The sequence below is a fragment of the Apis dorsata genome, unplaced genomic scaffold (genome assembly GCF_000469605.1).
Source record: "Apis dorsata unplaced genomic scaffold, Apis dorsata 1.3 scaffold_74, whole genome shotgun sequence".
Classification (NCBI taxonomy): Eukaryota; Metazoa; Arthropoda; class Insecta; order Hymenoptera; family Apidae; genus Apis; species Apis dorsata.
The window spans coordinates 681,303-702,933 of record NW_006263372.1 but is presented as its reverse complement, the minus strand read 5'-3'; the positions used below and the strand labels follow the sequence as shown (position 1 = coordinate 702,933).

At 27.9% G+C, this 21,631-nt stretch overlaps 5 protein-coding genes across 6 annotated transcripts; 2 read left to right on the top strand and 3 right to left on the bottom strand.

The window, feature by feature from the left end:
• Nucleotides 1–56: 56 nt before the first annotated feature.
• Nucleotides 57–1,209, bottom strand: LOC102680036 (phosphopantothenoylcysteine decarboxylase). The gene is made up of 2 exons (XM_006610451.2): nt 757–1,209; nt 57–624 (listed from the first exon to the last, which is right to left on the bottom strand). Exons 1-2 carry the CDS (start codon nt 1,180–1,182, stop codon nt 454–456), a joined length of 597 nt encoding a protein of 198 aa, XP_006610514.1. The 5' UTR covers nt 1,183–1,209; the 3' UTR covers nt 57–453.
• A 250-nt stretch (nt 1,210–1,459) lies between these two features.
• LOC102679897 (cytochrome c oxidase assembly protein COX19) lies at nt 1,460–2,223 on the bottom strand. Its single transcript, XM_006610450.2, has one exon. The coding sequence runs from the start codon at nt 2,030–2,032 to the stop codon at nt 1,778–1,780; it is 255 nt and encodes an 84-aa protein (XP_006610513.1). The 5' UTR covers nt 2,033–2,223; the 3' UTR covers nt 1,460–1,777.
• An 891-nt stretch (nt 2,224–3,114) lies between these two features.
• Nucleotides 3,115–5,557, top strand: LOC102679774 (probable ATP-dependent RNA helicase DDX47). Its single transcript, XM_006610449.2, has 8 exons — nt 3,115–3,483; nt 3,694–3,787; nt 3,871–4,035; nt 4,129–4,295; nt 4,363–4,599; nt 4,675–4,898; nt 4,978–5,239; nt 5,347–5,557. Exons 1-8 carry the CDS (start codon nt 3,415–3,417, stop codon nt 5,485–5,487), a joined length of 1,359 nt encoding a protein of 452 aa, XP_006610512.1. The 5' UTR covers nt 3,115–3,414; the 3' UTR covers nt 5,488–5,557.
• A 1,654-nt stretch (nt 5,558–7,211) lies between these two features.
• On the bottom strand, nt 7,212–12,243 carry LOC102679529 (CCR4-NOT transcription complex subunit 3). Its single transcript, XM_006610447.1, has 9 exons — nt 11,805–12,243; nt 10,738–10,970; nt 10,503–10,658; nt 10,244–10,423; nt 9,869–10,156; nt 9,500–9,755; nt 8,784–9,391; nt 8,488–8,697; nt 7,212–8,368 (listed from the first exon to the last, which is right to left on the bottom strand). Exons 1-9 carry the CDS (start codon nt 11,827–11,829, stop codon nt 8,270–8,272), a joined length of 2,055 nt encoding a protein of 684 aa, XP_006610510.1. The 5' UTR covers nt 11,830–12,243; the 3' UTR covers nt 7,212–8,269.
• A 1,211-nt stretch (nt 12,244–13,454) lies between these two features.
• On the top strand, nt 13,455–20,835 carry LOC102679315. 2 transcript variants are annotated; one of them, XM_006610446.2, is made up of 2 exons: nt 13,455–14,310; nt 14,923–20,835. In XM_006610446.2, exon 2 carries the CDS (start codon nt 14,953–14,955, stop codon nt 20,323–20,325), a length of 5,373 nt encoding a protein of 1,790 aa, XP_006610509.1. In that variant the 5' UTR covers nt 13,455–14,310; nt 14,923–14,952; the 3' UTR covers nt 20,326–20,835. The 2 variants fall into 2 exon arrangements, with proteins under 2 accessions (XP_006610509.1, XP_006610508.1); XM_006610445.2 differs by having other exon boundaries at nt 13,457–14,055.
• Nucleotides 20,836–21,631: the final 796 nt, after the last annotated feature.

Below are 21,631 nucleotides of genomic sequence, written 5' to 3'. Positions count from 1 at the left end.
TATGATTATAATCAAGTTGTAATTTAATATATTAAATAAAAAAAATCAAGGGAATCTTTAAATATATTATCATTTAACTCATGTATTTAACAAAAACATACATGTTTATTTACTGGATCAACTTTAAACGATATGTTAACAGAATATCTTTACAGTTTTTATATTTTATTTTGGCGAGTGGACAAACGGTTGTTTTGCTCACTTTCCTTAACACAACTGTTTTAGACATTTCATTTGAGCAACAAAATATCGCGACTACAGTGTATTCGGGAAAGCGTAATCTTACAAGTTAAAACTTGTTGAACTCGAATTTTACTATGAGCATAAATTATTTGAATTCCACCATAGTACGCGATTGTTTTTTTATTTTTAATTTTCATTTTCTGTAAGATATTTCCATTTTATTTGTATGACAACAAAGCTTCGTTGAATATTTTATTTTTATTCTTGATATTAAAGGCGCATATCCGGTGGAGAATATGGGTCCCAAGGATTAAGCAACCTTAGTGTAGTTTGAACAATGGTATCTACCTCTGCCATTCCACCTATTCCTACATCACCACACATAAGAGTTTTAGAAATGCATGCAACTTCTTTGTATCCCCAAGACTTCAATAGAGCTATCTAAAACAAAATTGATAATCAAATTTAATTACAATATATAATAATTTTTATTAAAACTATATTGATTCATACCGATTGTTGCAAAGAAAATATAATAAAAATAATATATTATTTAAATATTATAACATATACCTGTGTTGCAGTAACAGGATGTTCCCACATTTTTGTATTCATGGCAGGACAAAAGACCAAAGGCTTTAATGGATCCCAGGCACGTGCAACACAAGTTAATATATTATCACATATACCACTAGCTATTTTACCAAGAGTATTAGCATCTAATGGAGCAATTAAAAATAAATCAGCCCATTTCACTAAATCAATATGCAATACAGGATCACCTCTGTCTTGCCAAGCAGCCCATTCCACTGTATCAGATAAAACTTGAATTCCTGGAGGCAGTTCTGCCTCTTTCAAGAAATGCTTAGCTTTTTCAGTGACCACTATTCTCACTTCAAAATTATTACGCCATAATTTATCTACTAATTGTGGTAATTTAATTGTTGCAACACTACCGGTACAACCAATTAAAATCTTTTTTTTAAAGGTGCATGCCATTTTCACAAATTTATATTTGTTTTCCTTCTTAATGATTTGTTGTTTATATTATATTTTTTATTTATAAAATTTATTTTTTTTCTATAGATGATATCAAGATAAAATGAGCTTAACTTTTACAGCTATAGCTATATTAAATATTTTAGGCCATCTGATATAAGATACCTAAATCACATCAATTAACAATAAATTACATTCAATAAAAGTACTTTTATTAATGATTTCTTTTCCCCTTAGATTTCTATATTGAATATATTTATATTATTAATTTATTTTAAATATTTAATATTTACTCTGAAGCCTTTTTCTGCACTGAGATCACTTTAATTGGATTGGATATTAAAAAGAATTCTCTACTAATATTGTATCATTATTCAAAAATCATATTGAATAAATGCATGTATTATTTATAATTCATAAAATACATACATAAGTTATATGTCACTACAAATTTACAAATTCACTCTAAAATCCATATAAATTTTATCTAAGATGAAATAAGAATCACCAGCGAAAAAGTTCATAAATACCATTCAAGTGACAAAAACAGTGATCTACAACTTTGCGACAATCGATTAGTAATAAATCCCTGCTGTTATGTCTCCTTGACCTCGTCAGAAAAACCAAGATTAGACCATTCTTCTCGTGCCATAAGCTCATTATCCATTCGACAAGAAAGGTATTCTTTTGTAATATCACGACACATCGTGTTTTCGTTATTATTTTCAACTAAACAGCGCATATACTTGATCATAAGCCTTTTGCAAATACCCTCATGGTCGAGTGGAAAACTACCCTTTTCTGGAGGTATAGGTGTAAACACTTTTTGTGAAAATGTATACGATGACATCACTATCGCTGATTACGTTCATACAGAAAACTCGATGAAGAGCAAGAGATAAAATTTTCGATAAACTTCTTTTAAGTAAACTTATTACAAAATACACGATAAATCGTAACCGCCATTATGGGATAATAAATATACCAGCGCCACTTACGATGATATTCCTAACTTCATTTTACGCACGCTCTGTGTTATATAATATAAAAAAGATATCCAATTTAAATTAGATATAAAATAAATAATAATAAATAATTGTATTTTCGATAAACTTTTTCAATAAAAAAAAACAAAAATTATACAGGAATTTATTCTATTCTTAATAGAATTAAAGAAAAACTTAAAATATAATTAATTATTTACTGAACAATGAAAATAGAAAAATTTTTATTGGATTCTAATTAAAAAAATAGTAAATCAATAAAAGAAATGAGGCACGTTCCCTATATTTACCATTAGAAAAATTAATATTAATGAAATTCTTTTCAAAAAATTTTGCACTTGCATCTAAGATAGAAGCATAGATTAAGTATACAATAGATCTATTATTCGTTACATTTCTATGATACCATAGACAAAATACAAAATAGATGTGACAGATTAAGATAAATAGCATAAATTCTCGAATATATAGAGAATAAATATAGGCAACAAAAGTAAATAGGAAAGAAGAAAAACACAGATAAGATAAAAACTCGAAAAGCAGCATTATATCCAGAGTAATGAATGAAACAAAGAGAATAATAATAGACAAGAAGAATAAAAGATAGAAAAAGAATAGAGATAGAATAAGAATGATTATCAGCATCATTTCAAATGTTGAAAATTTATTTCAAAAAATATTGAAGAAATGGCGCTAGTTTTTAATTTTACTCTAACTAACTTTTAACTCTAACTTATTCTATTTTCAAATATCTTTGGTTTTCAAGAAATAGTAATTGATAGTCAATTTTTATTCTATTTCTATTTTATTTTCTTTTTATAATTTGTTCTCTTTATTTATTATCTATTATTTATGTTTTATTTACTTTAGAGATGGCGTTGATTTCACAATTTTTAATCTATCTGTGTCTTTTTGCTACTATTTGCATTTATCTATATTTATCATTAGATAGAGATATTTAATCTGTATAGTTACTCTTAATATTTTTGAGACATGAAAAAAAAAATATATTGAATATTATATTTATTCTGTAGTTTGTTTATGATTGTTTTGTTGTGACACAAAGTTTCATTAAATATAATAGAAAAAAAATGTTAGATACACGAGGTTATATTAACTAGGTTATGTTTTCATTAAGATGAAAAAGAAATAATTCTTATTATTAATATTGAATTTATGTAAAATTATAAATATAAATATACTAATTTTATACATTGATAATTCAAAAATGGAAGAAAATGATTTAATAGAACAACAAGATCAAGAAAATTTAAAAAAAATAACGTGGAAAGATTTGGTAAGTTTAAAAATATCTACAAAAAACAAATACTTAACCTAATAAGAAATATTTTATGTTTTCTTTAAATGTATATACTTTACTTAATATATATATATATTATATTTGTCATTTATATATAAATATATATATTATTTATGAATAAATATTTTTAAAAAATTTTTTTGAAAATACAATATAGATGAAATATAATATTATTATTTATTACAGGGTATTGTAGATGTATTATGTAAAGCATGTGAAGATCTGAAATGGAAATCACCTACAAAAATTCAATGTGAAGCTATTCCTTTAGCACTTGAAGGTAAATTGAGAAAATTATATATATTTATTAAAATAAAAAATTATAATTATTAAATAAAAACATGAAATTATAAATAATTTCAGGTAAAGATATAATAGGATTAGCAGAAACTGGTTCTGGTAAAACTGCTGCTTTTGCTCTTCCTATTTTACAAGCACTTTTAGAAAATCCTCAAAGATATTTTGCTTTAATTTTGACACCCACTAGAGAATTAGCTTTTCAAATATCAGAACAGTTTGAAGCTTTAGGTAAAAAATAAATTATATATTTTATAATATAATTTATAATAAAATAAAATAATATAAATATAATAATATAATATAATTATATTATTGTATTAGGATCAAGTATTGGAGTAAAATGTGCAGTAATAGTAGGTGGAATGGATATGATGTCCCAAGCATTAATATTAGCAAAAAAACCACATATTTTAATTGCTACTCCAGGAAGATTAGTTGATCATTTGGAAAACACCAAAGGTTTTAGTCTACGTTCTTTGAAATTCTTAGTAAGCATTAATATTTGTATTATATATGTTAAAAAATTCAATATATTTATCACTTCAATATTAAAAGGTCATGGATGAAGCAGATCGAATTTTGAATATGGATTTTGAAGTTGAAGTAGATAAAATTTTAAGAGTAATTCCTCGAGAAAGAAAAACATTATTGTTTTCTGCTACAATGACCAAAAAGGTGCAAAAATTACAGCGTGCATCTTTACGAAATCCTGTTAAAGTAGAAGTTTCAACAAAATATCAAACCGTTGAAAAGTTACAACAATATTACATTTTTATTCCTGTCAAATTCAAGGTGCAAAATAATTGATTAATTTTAATATTTTTTAATATTTAAAATTTTTTTCTTCATAATAAAATTTTGTTATAGGATGTATATCTTGTACATATCTTAAATGAATTAGCAGGTAATAGTTTTATGATATTTTGTGCAACTTGTAATAACACAGTTAGAACTGCCCTTCTTTTGCGAAATTTGGGTTTCACTGCTGTCCCTTTACATGGTCAAATGTCACAAAATAAAAGAATAGCAGCACTTACTAAATTTAAAGCAAAAAATCGATCTATACTTATTTCTACAGATGTTGCTAGCAGGTAAATATATATTATTTAGTAAATATATTTACTTAGTTATAAAAATATTATCTTTAATTTATAATATTTTTTTTTATAGAGGTCTTGATATTCCGCATGTGGATATTGTAATAAATTTTGATATACCTACACATAGTAAAGATTATATACATAGAGTTGGACGTACTGCACGTGCTGGTCGTTCTGGTCGTTCCATAACATTCGTAACGCAATACGATGTAGAATTATATCAAAGAATAGAACAGTTAATATCAAAACAATTACCATTATATTCAACTCAAGAAGAAGAAGTAATGGTACTTGAAGAAAGAGTAGCCGAAGCACGACGTATTGTGAAAATGGTAAGATTAATTATTTCTATTTGATTACTATGATAATTATATTATTGATAATAATTATAATAATAATATAATAATATAATATTTACAAACGCTATGGTATTATTAAGGAAATGAAAGACATCGAGGACAGTAAAAAAATAGGTAAACGAAAGAAGCGACAAGATGACGATGAAGATGATACAGAACAATCTTTAGGAGTTAGAAAAAGAATAAAAGGAAAAAAGAAAAAACAAGGGAAAAGGTTTTAAACAGTTTAACTGTTTTATCACACATAAGTATATTTACTTTTTCTTAATAAATAATAGAAATGCAAGATAGTATTTGTTTTTATTGGCATTGTTATTTGTTTGTTTTTATAAATCAAACCACCATTTCCCTCATATGTATATCTCATGTATCTATTCCAAACTCAATTTGTAAGATCCTTAATTAATTATTGATTTACAAAACCACATTTTATTTCCTTCTGCAACATTCAAATATTTATCTTCAGTAAGATATTGAAAATGATTTCCTTTGATGATTATCGCTATATGAATTTATTATTATATAATAAACTTGATCAAATAGTTCTCAATAAAAAAGTTACAAATGAAAACCATATTCAGAAATAGTAAAATAAAATTCTTTAATATTTAAAGTATCATTACTGTATGTAATAATTTATTTGCAATGAATAAATATCTTTATCCAAATAAAAATAGTATAAATTCTAAATCATTCAAAATCACAATCTTTTAATCATTGTCATTTAAAATTTCCTGCATTATTTGTTAATAATAAGAGACTAATGATTTTACAATTTACCAAATTATAAAATAATTTAAAGCAGAATTTTATTTTTTGAAAAATATGAGACAAAGATTAAAAGTATTTAATATTTTGAAAAAATAATAAATTTGTAATAAATGCAGAAATGTTAGGAAATACTTAAATATATAATTCGTTAATTTTTTTTTTTTCAAATTTCTATAGAAAATAAAATATTCTACATGTTTCATAATACAAAATATCCAGGAACAATAATGTTCCATTTTACTTTTATAATTAAAATGCAACATTTATATATAAAAGCGATAATATTCAACTGTATAAAGTAGCAACAAATTCTTATTTTTTATCTTTCGCATATAACATTATATTTTTTTCTATACATCAGACTGTAAAACGATTTTCATCAAAGGTGCATTGAAAAATAATGTAATAAAATGCATAAAATGAAAAATGTTTGATTCAATTTGTATGTGGTATTCACTTTAAAATATGCTAATTAAAATGCTGTAATATAAATTGCAATTCTTATCCATCTAACTTCCATTAATGTAACAAGCATGACACCTTCGATATACGTTAAAATAATGAACACCATTGAAGGGTCATTGATATTGTTGATATAATCATATTGCAAAATGTTTGCAAAATATGTTAAGAATAAATCTGAAACACGTTACAACTTATAAATCAACATTTACTATAATATTTTTCGTATTCTCAAGAAATATGATTATTCGATGTAGTCATCGAATGTTATCTTTGAAGTAAATTGAAAAAAATTAATGGGTAGATACTATCATGCAAATATAGTGGTCGTCGCAATTTCATTTATAACAAGAGTATTTGCTTAGAATATATCTATTCTTTGTTCAATAAGTTTAATCATCATCGTAAAGCTAAATCGATCAGGTGAGAAATCTCAACTTTTTTTTATTACTAACGAATGCAATATGCCTAATCTCGTTGTCGAAGGCTTTTTTAGTGATAAATAACACGTGTGCAGGCGATCACTTCAATTTTTGAAGTAAAAGCTTTTTGTCTGAATTTATTTATTTTAAATATCGATACTATCTGCATCATTTAACAAGAAAGATTAAAAAGATAAGGAAATATACACACACATATATATATACATATACAATATATATACATATACATATATATATACATATCAAACTACCGAGAGAGTCTCTCTTTATTTTTTTTTTTAATCACAGATGCTTTATCGCACATGACATAATATCGATAATTTATAATAAATAAATTCGTACAATATGGCTTTATTTCTCATTCGCTCTCGTTCTCTCTCTCTATTTTATTATTTTATAAATACATATGCACAATAATTATCACGAATCATCATTCGATAAACATACGTTGCACGTAAAAATTGTTAAAAAAGAATTAAACCAAAATTTCCTGAATTAAAGAAATAGCTAAATCAATTATCAAATAGCTATTTTGACTTCGACGACGAGTTCAAGATTCGTGTTTAAACTGTTAGAACGTATCTATAAGTAACCTGGTCGAGGGCAGAAATCTAATGGATGGAATGTTCTGAATGCAAGGTGTCAGAGATGTGTCAGATGCCAAAAACTGAAACAACTTAAGTTTCATTTAAATGAGAAATAAAATATATTCCATAATATTATTATTCACTATTTCTACACATTCTGTACAGTAATTCAATTTAAGGGTTTTATACCTCAATATACTTTATACAAAAAGGCTACTTATAATCTAACATTAAGACATACCATAGCATGAGCGCCCTCCACCTTACCGCTAAACGGCAGATGGGCCGCACGCATGTTTGTACTGGTATTACAGAGTCAGTCGCCAGCGAGTATAACTTCTTCCTCTTGTATCACACACCACACACTAAAATATTAAAAGTGTGTCTCTGGTGCTTTTCATTCATTATTTTTTATGGTTACAATTTACTGTCCCCGATTAACTTACTCCATTAGTTGCATTTTTGTTTCTTTCAATTGCGTGATTCGTGTTTTGCTTTTCTATTTCTCGAAAAGGAATATCGCAATGTCAAAATATAATGAAGTATCTTCATTGCTTGCTATGCACGAGCTTTTCTTTCATTTTTGTTTCATATACTTTTTTCTGAGATACTCTTTACCAATAAATAAAATTATATTTTGTGAAAATATAGAATTGTAAAAAATAAAATCTGTCTTTTCGATTTTTGATAATACCGGTACAGAAATAGTGCATTCGGAGACTCCACAAACAACAAAACTGTTAATTCAGATCTCTGTCCTCTAAGTACTTGTACTCAAATGTAAAACCTTCCTTTTTCCTCTGTCCCCACTTTTCATAATCAAAATAAATGTAGGTTCCCTATAACAATTATATGTACATAATAAGTTCACATAGTATATTGTTACATATTGAATAATGTATTTCACTTATAAAATAATTAAAATCAATTTCAATTAAATCAATCTTTTGTTATTAACCTGTTCATATTCCTCATTAATCACTTTTGGTTCTTCATGCCTTTGAAACCACATCATATATTTTGTATGAAACCTCCAACTTTGTTTCTTTAGAGCTTTTGCAGCCAGGTACTGGCCTTTAGAACCTTCCATATAATAAAATATGAAGAATAACGTTTCAGTAGAAAGACGTTGAAAGAATTCCACAGTATCAGAATGAGGAAGTTGGACCTGTTATATAAAATACAAATCAAAAAAATAGAAAAAAGAACTAAAAATTATATTATTACATTTTCAAAAAATAAATAATATGATACCTGTTGATAATAAGGAGGTGTAGGACATAAATTTCTTGGTAAATATGATCTTAAACGTTCAGAATCAGATGGATGAGGCATATGGTAGTAAGCAGCCTCCATCATCTGGAACTGCAACTGATGTTCTTTCTGTAGAGGTACTGGTCCGAGTGGCGCAACACCGAGTAGAGGAGGAATGTGTGCTTCCGAAGTAGCATTGCTGTTATTATTGTTCGCCTTAGCACTGTCAAAGATGTTTCTGTTCGACTCGGACGGCGGTATTTCCAGACCTGCTCGGACAATTACTTGTTGGGCTATAGATTTCAAAGAGGACATGCCATCAGGAAGCTTAGGGATGAGACCATTGGCAGTGGATGGCGCTGGCGAGCAGGAATTTGCGGGCAAAGGTGAAGATCTACTGCTAACTGATGACTGAGGCGAAGAAGATGGTGGAATCGGCGTTGTCATTTCCGTTTCACTACTGTGATTCTGATTTTGTTGATTATGCAACACATGTGTCGTCTGTATAGGCGCTGGATTATTGTGCTGCTGCGAGATCGTTTGTGGCACATTCGAGGTAACGCTAGACGTGGACGATGATGATAATAAACCATTTTCACTACTATGAGCTGTAAATTTTAGAAAATATAATCTTATTGTTAATGATTAAACTTGTTTGATAATTGACATATTAAAGAAATAAATTATATATATTTTTATAACTTATAAATACTTACAAGATGTTTTACTAGAGGTAGAATGGATGGCTTGAGAATTAGTATGTGAAGCAGCTACTGTAGCAAAATTGCCGGCATTAGTTGTAGCAATGTGATTACTTGTAGAACTAGGCGAGCTATGGCTAGGTGTCATGGGAATGGTTTTGCTTGGAGTGCTGCTTGATAATAAATTCGATTTTATGGTGGCAGTGCTTCCCGTGGTTGGAATGCTCGCCTGTGAATTTAATAATGGCCTGACTGCTGTTGGTTTCACAGGCTGAAATTAAAATATATAATAAAAATTTGTTCATCATGTATTATTATTATTGTAGTTATCAATATAGTATATAATAAAATATCAATATTATGATTTTATATAAAATTATATACCTTTGTTTTTTTATCATTATCTGTGGAACTATCACTTGAATGATTGTGCATGGTAGAACTTAATGGAGGTGATGGTATAGGTGAAGTACCAGAATTAGTTGAGGTTGGTGTACCTCCAGTCTCATTGCTATTATTACTATCTGTAGTTGCTGATGAGGGAATACCAACTCCAGACAGTTCAACTTCATCGAGACCAATAATATCATCATAAATATATTCATTTTCCTCAAAATCAGGTTCCTGTGAGGATTCGATATAATACTCTACATCATCTTTTATCCTCTTAATCTGTGAAACAAATTAGAAAATAAAAATTAAATAATTTTCAAAAATTTTTTAAAAAAAAGCAATCAAATGTTATAGTACATAACTTACAGTGTTAACTTCAACAGACATATTATCCAACATACGTAACAATGTTTCCAATTTACGAATATGATAACGATGTTTATCAAGTTTTGCTTTTAATTCATCCATTCTATCTTGTTTATCTTTGTCTAACCTTTTTTTCTTTCCTGCGAGTAATGATTCTATCTCGGATTCAAATGTATCCAGCTACATTAAAATTATCAATATTTTGTAGTTTTTTAAAATAATATTTCCTTGTTTATTTAAAAATTACCATATTTTATACCTGAAGATTCAAAGCATCTATAGAATTTGCAAGCCAATTACTAACTTCTTCCCGTTCTTTTTGAGCTGGATCAAGTTTTTGAGCTGCTCCTAAACCTTCTTTTGAATAAGCTTTTGTTTTTGTTTCTCTTTCCACAACCTTAAACCTTTCCATTTGCTAAAAAAAAATATATATACAACAAATGATTTATGATAATTCTAATAATATTAATTCTTTATTAGAATATAATACTTACAGTTTCAATTAACTTCCTATATTCAAGAAGTGTGCTTTTATCCTTAATTTCACCTGATGCAAGCCAGGTTTTAATTTGATCACGTAACCTCTGGAGTTTTTTGATTTCCTTCTTGAGATCTGCTTCATATTTCTCCTTCTGATTGCTGTTTGTAGCATTATGAACTTTTTGCCAAATATCTTCAAATGTTTCTACACCTTCTGTTACTTTTTTAAGGCACCGATCTATTTCACCTGGAATTAAAAAAATATATTAATTAATATAATAAAGTTACTATTCAATAGCAAATTGAAATTTTTAAATTAAATGCAAAAGCAAATCATTTCATTGAAAATTATTATTATTATTATAATAAAATTGTTTATACTTCAAATAACATAAATAATTGGTTATAATATACTTCATATAAACACTAATTATATTTAATGTATTATATGTAATAAAATGCATCACATAATAATTATTTCAATGAGTTATTCATACATAATATTTAAATATTATGATTTATCAACTTATAATAATAATGGGTTCAATAAAATATAATTCAAAATAATGAAAACAATTTATTTTTGATTAAAAATTTTTTAAATTATCTCTAAAAGAATATAAAACTAGTGATTTACAAAAACAGTTTATTAAGCAATTTATGTTAAAAAGCTTATATCGATGAAAACTTTACATATGTTATATTTTGAATTGTTGTATATGTATTGTGCAAATAAAATGTATAACTATTTTAAAGGTTATGCTGACATAAGGAAGCGGTATTAAACTCTTATAAATACAGTACACGCAAGAAAAAATAACTTATACTAAAGAAACATATGAAAAGTTGAACTGAATACACTAGTTCATTATACTCTGGCAACCTGTACCAACTGTCAGGCATAGAAGCCTGCATGCGAATAGATAACGCGAGTTAAAAATAGGCTACTACTGATCGCAAATACAAACGTTTAAACTTGCAGAGAGCTGCAGAACGCGAAAGAAGAACGAAAGCAAAGTTGTAGTAGTGGGCCATAACAAAATTTCTAAATGTAAACATGCTGGAAACATTTTCTCCTCACCTTGCAACTTTCTCGTCGCAGCCATGGCTATGTAAACATGTGATACAATAATTCATGCATAGTCTAGACGTAATGGAAAAAATACGGTACAATTTTACGGAACAAATAGTCGTTGAACTATTATTCCCTGTATAATATGTGAGGCTCGGCCACAAGATGGCTTCCGTTTTCAAATGACAACGTCCGACCGTCCGTGAATGAGGTGCGTTGATACTAGTTCCGTTTTTCCGTCAATCTTTTAATCTTGATAGTGTAGAATATGCGCTACGTTTGGTCGAAAATCGACAGCACATAAAAATACACAAAAAGTGATAGCATCAACAAATGATATATATGAAATACTGAATAAATGAGATGGTATATTATGCATTGGCGCATTCACATTCTACCTAACGCACATACTTAACATGTTCGCGTTCATAAACCAATTGAAATTTGGTTGAACCTTTCGATGCATTTACAATAATTACAATGAAAATGTTCTTTTACATGTTTTTCGAATAAAAAATATAGATTGTATTTTATTTCAACCGGTATTCTAAAAAAACTTAAATATTAAATGATTTATTGATTAAATTATTTAGATAGAACAATAATAAATAAAATTTATTAAATTATAATACGTTACTTGTACGTAAGTTTTCTGAAATTTTTTTATTATTGAGTTTTTATTTCATAAATTTAGATTAAAACTTTGCATATTTTGAAAATATTAGATATGAATGAATTTATATATAAAATTATATAAATATATATATAAATTAATTTGATTAATTTAAAATTCTATAAAAACTATTTGAATAAAATTTATATTATATAAATAAATATATGTAAATAAATTTACTTTAATAAATAAAAAAAAATGTAACATTTTATTATAAAAATTAAATTTAAATTTTAAATTTAGATAACTATTTAGATAACTGTAAAAATAATATCAATTTCCTTATTTCAAAATATAATTATTTAATATATCATAATTTTTTATAATATATTCTATTTACCTATATTAATGTTATATTAATGACATATGTATATTTTTTGTAGAATATTTTTAATAGAATTAAATAATGCATTACACAATTTAAAGTTTATAATCAGTTTTTATTATTATTATACTATTATTAAAAAATTTGATTAATGATTAAATATTACATCCAATAAATATTATATTATTTGCAATGATTATTAAAATAAATTTAAATTAAAAATTAATTTACTTATTTAAAAATTTTAAAATATACAAAATGTCATTATTTTGATAAAAATGTTAATATTAATGTATAGGAATTCTTGAAATAATTAATATAATTAAATTTATTAAATAATAAAATTCACATAAAACATCGCATAAAACATTGTAAAACATTTAAAATATGTTTTATTAGTTTAAAAGTGAATTATAAACTATAAAATATTGTTATTGGTAAATTCATATCATATGTTTTATTATATTTGAAAAATTTATTTTATTTCTTTTCACATTGCAAACAAAAAGTATAAGATATATATAATATATATATATATATATAAAATAAATACATTTTATTAATGATTTGTATATTAAATATATTATTTCGAGTAAATGATGGAACAAGAGAAATATTTAAAAAAAAAATAATTATAAGAAATTTTCATTTTAAATTGGTTTACTTTATCAATAATTTGATAAAGATTAAAATAATATTAATAATATTTAAGTATTTGCGCAGAAATAAATTGACTTTAACCGAAATTTAACGCTTCAAGTTGCTGGCACAGGTTAAGAGTTAGAGTGGGGGGTATCACAGGCACTACGTTGGGCGTATATGAATACGTCCACGAGAGATGCCGTCGTTTCGTGTTTCGAGTTTTTGCACAACAGCCGTGGGCCAAGCAACAACGCACTCGCGCTCAAGTCAAATCACATTCTTCAAGAAAGATTCGAAGTTCTATATTGATTATTACAAAACTGAATTACTGCAGTCTCCGTTTCTCTCAATGGTTTTAGCCTAACCTCTTCTATTGCAAACTACAGTGGAACATGACAAAAGGTGGCATCACTGGGGATGTGTTGGAAGCACGGACAGAGCTGTGCTCATTGATATGACGCCATTTTACTAACCTTTTCGGCGCGGATCGCGACGATCCACTTAAGGTGCTCCACTTCGTACCACTTCAAGAGCGTTCAATTTTATCGTTTACATTTTACAAACCATACACGCTCTTTCGTAATTCCAAGAGATTCGTTCAAGCCGGATTTAACCGGAAGGTATGCAACCCTCGTTGCACTGGGATCATTCTTATGTGCAACAAAAGCTTACAGCAATACTTTTTTGCTGAAATTTGTTACTACGGCATCCTGGCTTCGTGTGTACTTTCATTCGTCTTATTTTGACACTAATTTCGTCGTAGTAAACTGTTTTTGTGGGAACTTTGGGGCTGTGTCATCGTGGAGTGATGATCACTGCGAAGGGCTTCTTGCATGTCATACCATGTGCTCAATTTTGTAATACCCTTATCAGAGGTATTATATTACTTGCTTATTTACCTTATCAAGTATAATTTAAACCTAAAGTTTAATTTTCTTTGATTTATTATCTGAATAATGTATAATGTTTTTAAATTTATGGGTTGTCTTTTGAAGCCAATTATTGTTTACTTTTTTAAATTGTCATATAATAGTTTGAATCATATATAAAATAATTTTAAATATTTAATTGTTCTCATTCTTATAATTATATTCTTAAAAAATTAAGATTTTTGATAAATAAATATAAATAGGTAGCTTTATAAATTTATAATAATGTTATTATTATAAAACATTATTTCTAATTTTTGTTTGAAGCCAATTATATTGTTTACTTTTTTAAATTGTCATATAATGTCATATAATCAACTATAATATATAATTTAAACATTTGATAAAATACTTGATGCTGTAGTTACTTATTTGCTTAAAATAATTTGACATTCATTCGATTATATTATAATCTTTTTTTTTATTAATTTCATATGATTTAAAAAATTGTTATAATTTTATATAAATTTAATTATAATGTGAAAAAGTATTTCTTTTCTATTAAAATATTTTTATTATTAGAATATTCTTTGTTAAAGTTTATTTTATATGTTGCAGGTAATATCACTGTAGCCAAGCAGTGTTATTATGGAAGATGAAGATGGTGAAAGTAAAGTTATGGATATGTGGAGCATTTTGGGAAAACAACAACTTAAAGATACTTCTATTGGAAATTCATTGAAGTCATCTATTGACAACACATATACTGATGTAATAGAAGAAGAAAAGCAATTATTGCAATATAATTCTATTACAACCAAAGATTCTCCAAGCAAAAATAACAGTACAGGATCAAAAATTGTGTTTAAAGGTTTTAAAAAGCGTATTTTGGCACAAGCTCAAGAAACACAAACAAATACATTAAAAAATATAGTGCAAGAACAACAATCACCGCATTCTAATGTCTCATCCAAAAATAATAAAGAAAAAAGGGCAGAAATCAAACGAGGCAAAATAACAGAATATGCACAATATTTGGGTCTTCAACCTTCATCAAAAAATAAGTGTTCAAAGTGTCAATCATCATCAAATTTGTGTTCTTCATTAAAACAAAGTTCGTGTTCTTGCAATTCCACAATGACACCAATGCCCAGCACATCAGAATCATCTACAGTGCCACATTCTCCCAATTTTAAAATTACAAGAAAAGTTTATCTTTGTGCAGCATGTGGCACATATTTTGAAAATTGGAATTTATTTTTACATATGAGAGATATACATAAACGTCATATATGTTTATTTTGTCTTGGAATGTTTGGTCAAGCTGAAAGATTATCACATCATTTAATAAAAAAACATAGTGTTCCAGAAATGGCGTTTACATCTGTTGAAGATTTTTATGGTGCTTTCAAAGGATCGTGTTATTTAGTTTGTTGCACATGTGAGAAAGTTTTTTCAGAAACAGATAATTTTTATAATCATTTTTGTTCACCAACATCTAAACAAGATATTACTACATCTATATGCACATTATGTAGACAAACAGGTTCACATGCAAGTACTTGCAGTTTAGCTGTTGAAACTAATAAAGAAATAAATTCTGGTTTACCACCTACTACACAAACAGGGGTAATATCAACTAATGTATTTGATAAGGATGTAAATAGTGAAAATAAGACTGTCCCAAGGAAATTAATAAAAAATAATAGATCTAAACACATGGAAGATATGTCAAATCAACAAAAAATAATTCATGCAAAAAAGACCAATAATAAAGTTGCTGTATCTCAGTCAAATGAGAGCCAAGTAATTGATGAAACATTAAACAGGGATGAGAATTCTCAGAACTTAATAACACAAAATATAGCTAAAGATACTATTTCAGAAACTATAATGGAAGTCTCAAAATATATTGAAGAATCTAATGAGAAAAAGGAAGAAACAAATGAGAAAAAGATTTGTCAAAGTAATTCAGAACTAAATTCTGTTAATTCACCCAGCCATAATATGCCATATGATAGTGTAACAGAAACTATTATGGAAGTATCACGATGTACAAATAATGTAGAAAATCTTGATGATAAAAATAAGAAAGAAAATGTAAAAGATGAAGTTTCATTGAATGCATCTGATAAATCAGAAATGGATTCTAATGAAACAGCTAAACTTGATACAAAATCTTTAAGCTCAACTGAAGAAACTAATACTAAAATAAATGATATAAATTCTATAAATCAAGAAGTAGAAGAAAATATAGTGAAAGACAAAATGGAAGAAACTATATTAAAAACAGAAGACTTTCAATCTCATATATCTGAAAGTCCTGTGCATAGTCCAGTTAGTAGATCATTATTTAGTCCTCAACATGAATCAAATATATCTGATCTCCAGTCCAAAGAAAAAATTTATGAAAATGATAACAAAGAAAATTTTGATGCACCTAATGAATCTCAGACTTCAGTATCATTCAATACCAGTGAAACTTCTGATAGAAGTTTGGTTATAAAAATATGTACTAATAAAAATTCTCAATTTTCTGTTGCAACTAATAATGATAGTGTAGAAAATGATATTAGTAGAAAATCAGAAGAAAATAATAATGCAGAAAGTTCATTAACAGAAGAAAAGGAATCTAAAATTTTTGAAGAGGAAAGAGATAATAGTAATAATTATCAAGTGAATGATGAAGACAGTGATTCTGATAGTTTCAAATTGGCAGTAGTAGATAGCAATCCTGAAGAAACTGAGGAAGTTGAAGAAAGTAATGAATGTAAAACAGAAACAGAAATTAAAATTGAATCAAATATAAATATTGGAAATAATGAAAATCAAATTGAAACTGCTGGTGAAAAGACAATTAATATAGATACAAATGGAAAACAAGATGAAAACACAAAAGATAATAATCAAAATCAGATTGAGATTTCAACACAATCTCAAATGCAGCCAAGTGATGGAATAATTTTGGCTGGAGAGGATGTTCCTTGCATTGATCTTAATGTTGATGGTACCTTAGATAGTATAGAGATAGAAGATTTATTAAAACGTTGTATAGAAGCAGCCAGTCCTTTTTGCGTTTATTGTAATCACGCACGTCATATAGCAGTTAATGGTAAACAATTAGGATTACATGTACTTGCAGAACATAAATTTCAACCTCAACATCCTGCCATAATTATTCAACCAGAACAATTTATTAATAGAGTAAAAAAGTCTCTTGATGAAATAGATTCTCATTTCTTTAATTTAGATTCTTATAGTAGCACAAATGGTACATATAATATTCCAAATGTAAGGACATATGAATGCTTTCATTGTAGATTCCATTCTGCCATACATAAAGAACTTTATCTACATAACAGAAAGATGCATCAAAAGACAATTTTAATTTGTATTATGTGTAAATCCACTTTTTATAGTTATAGTGAATTACTTTGTCACTTATGTCCTGGTACATACTCTCCAAATATTAATGTCAGATACAGATGTTGTCTTTGTCCTATGGCAAATCTTCCATCTGCATTTAGATTAATGGTACATTTACGTAAAAGACATCATGCATGTGATGTTTGTTTAGAATCCACTGGAAATCAGCAGCGTCTTTCCAACCATGTTTGGAAACATAAACTTCATCATTTATGCTATAGATGTGGTATTGCATATAGAAACAAACCAGATATCACAAAACATTTATTTTGGAAGCACGGAACAGAAAGTGTATTATGTAAAAAGTGTTTACAAAAAAAGTGGCCACATATTTATCACTTTTGTATACCACCTACAGCTTTTGTTTGTGAAGAATGTGGTTCTAGTTTTTCACGAGCTGTCGCATTGAAAGTGCATAAAAGATTACATTCCGGAGATCATCCATATGCTTGTAGCGAATGCTCTGAGCGTTTCATTTCTCGAAAATTATTGACCAAACATGAAAATGCTCATAAAGAACCACCACCAGTTAGTACAAATTTGACAGAAACAATGAATCAACAACCAGCGAATAATGAAGAAAAATTAGATAAAGAAAAATCAGGTATAAATGATGGTAATACAAATGTTTCTGAGTCAACAAAAGAAACTAAAGAACCTGTGAAAAAAGTTGTTGATGTTTACGATTTACCACCATTGAACTTATCTTCTGAAAGTGATACAGATTCTGAGGAAGAAAAGCAAGAAACTAAAGAATCTGACAATACTGAAAAATTGAAACCAACCGAAGAAAATGCAATATCTTCAGATCAATCAAAAATCGTAACTTCTGAACCTGTTGCAGACAGTATAGTAGAAGTTGAACAAAATGAAGAAGAGAAAAAACAAGGGGCAGAAATCATGGATGGTATCTGGGATAATTTTAAAACGTATGCAGCTAGTTTAGAAATGAAAGAATCAACCAATAATTTTGCAATCAAAGAACAAGAGCCAGAGACCGACGTAGCGTTCCTAAGGAGTATAGTGTTGGCCGATCACGATTATTGTGTCGTATGGTCGGATAAAGAAAAGGAAAAGGATGCAGCGTCAAAAGCAAATATCAAAGAAGAAGCAAACTTAAGCGGGGACCAAGATTATTTAAACAAAATGCAAACAAGTCCATTGGACAGTAACGGAATTCAAAATACTAACGAAGATGATCCGAATAAGAAAAAAGCAAAAAGTCCGAAGAAAAAGAAACAAGGTGGAAGTACGTCATCGAGTGATTCATCAAGTGATAGTGATTCGAGTAGCTGTTCTTGCGGAACTAACTGTAGCTGTAGTAGTTCATCTTCCGGCAGTTCTTCTAGTTCTAGTAGTAGTTCTGATTCGGATAGCTCTACTTCGGAAGGTTCACCGAAAAAACAATCTAAACGAAAAAAGGAAAAAGAAGGTACACAAGGAGCGGAAACTGAGCTTGAGAACAAGGAAATTTCTCCAGATAAAAATGGATCGACATCGGTTCCTGCAGAGCCAGTTTGTCCGCCGCAACTTTTATTGAGAGAATCTGATTTAGAAACCGAAGAAACGGAAACGGACGAGGACTTTTATGATGAACATCCACAACAACTTGCGAATAAATTACTCGCGGAGAAACGAAATCAATTAATGCTTCTTGCTGCAGTTGCTCCAGCTTCTACAGAATCAACGATGCCGTTGAATAACGGTTTGACAGATACAGATATTACGGTTCCTTCTCCGGACACGATACCTGCCGCCACGGAGGAGGATCAATCCCAACAAAAGAAAAAAGTAAAAACAAAAAAACGAAAGAAAGGAGAAAAGGCAAAACAACGTAATGTGACGCCAACTGTCGAATCCATTAAATTAAACATTCCTAAAGCTTTTTACCAAAATAATCCGGGTTATTCGGCTTCTTCGCCAGCGTTGATGCAATCAAATATAACATCAAATATGTCTACGAATGATGTGCATGCTATGAATGCAGGTGTCGAATCCCAAGCGGGGATAATAGGACAAAATATGGGTGGAAGTGGTTCAGAAGCAGAAAATAAGCGATCATCGAAACGGAAACGAATACCAAAACGATTTTACGGTGATTCTAGCGACGACGAAGTAGAAAAACAACCCACGGTAAAGTGGAGAAAAGTAGACACACCTTCTTTCACGCCGGTATCGACCGTAAAAACATTGCCACCGAGATTGCCTTTTGGCGGGAAGAATATGGCTTACCGACCGATGGAAAATCAGCCAGAGAATGTAGGAGTCACTACTGCTTCTCCTACCGAATCGGAAGAGCCCGCGGATAGTAGCAGTGATTCTAGCGATTCTGAAGTAGAATCCAGTCAACAAATGCAGACTCATTTGACGGAAAGTAACCCACCAGCACCAGAGCGACCAGTTAATTTGTATTGTTATTGTCAGTGTCCGTATGACGAAGTGTCAGAAATGATAGCCTGTGATGCCGAGGACTGTCGTATTGAATGGTTTCATTTCGAATGTGTCGGTATTATGGTGCCACCGAAAGGCAAATGGTATTGTCCAGACTGTCGGAAGAAACATGGAATCGTGCAAAACGAGGACTATTTTGACTGATAGCAGCGGGTCGTGTCTGCGTGTTGAAATTTCTATCTAGGCATTCTTGACAATGGATATTCAATTTTCTCTCTCTTACATACATATATTCGGCATCTATCTATTCATCTATCATCTATCTATTTATCTATCTATATTTCTCAGTCTTTTAAAACTTTTTTAAGTAATTTAACGAGGATATGTTCGAGAATCGCTTCGAATATCGTTCAAAGTGTAAAATATTGTTTTATGGTCTTTTATTTAATGGTTTGACGAATTCTAGAGACTTGAAACGTTCCAATATTGCAATTTTTTTAAGATTAAAATTAAAAACATTAGGGTTTAAGCTTAACCCGCAATGGAGGAATATATAAGAAATATATGATACATCATTGAAATATTGAATTTGTATTAAATATCTTTCTATGCGAACAAATAGTCATAGCAATTACGTTATTTCTAATTGGAGTTAAAAATATTTATAAGAAAAATTATTGAATAATCATGTAAATGAAATACATTATTTATGAATTAAAAAGAAATCTTCTTTGAACAGATTAAAATCTTAGAATAAGATTAAATTTTCTTATTATAATTGACTATTATAATATTTTAGTAGAAAACAAAAAATTGAAAATTTTGTAAAATTAATATTCATGTTATTGTTATAGACAGTTTTATATATATATATATACATATATATATAAAATATAAAATATATTATATATATATATATACATTATTTTCCATCATGAATTTGAATTTTGCAGAAAATTAAAAGTGTCAACTTCAACTTAATCAATCATTATTATCATTATAATTAACCATTTCGTTAAAACATCTATGATTATTATCTATGATTATTTAAATTAATTTGATTTAAATAACTTAATTATTTAAATAATTCTTAAATATCTTCTCTAAATTTTTTTTAGTAAAATATTTTTTTTTAATATTCAATAAATTAATTAATTATTTCATCCTTGCTATGACTTTGTAAGTATCTAGATATAAAAAATAATCACAGATTGCATATAAATAATTTTCAAGTCTCTTAAAAGGCATTGTTATTTTTCAAATATTTATATTTTTAGAATTGCTTATCGCTTTTCAAAATATTTACAAAAATTGTTGCACGGTTAAGAGTAATTTTAATAGCAATAATCTTTGATTATATATTCGAATACGAATTGATAAGAAAAAAAATTCTAGCAGAAGTGGGAGAGAATTGAGTAGCCATCGCTATTCTCAGCGTTTTCTTTCTTTCTTCTTGATAAACAAATGAATCATACATACTGTTTAACATTGATATTTTTCTTAAGCCGAT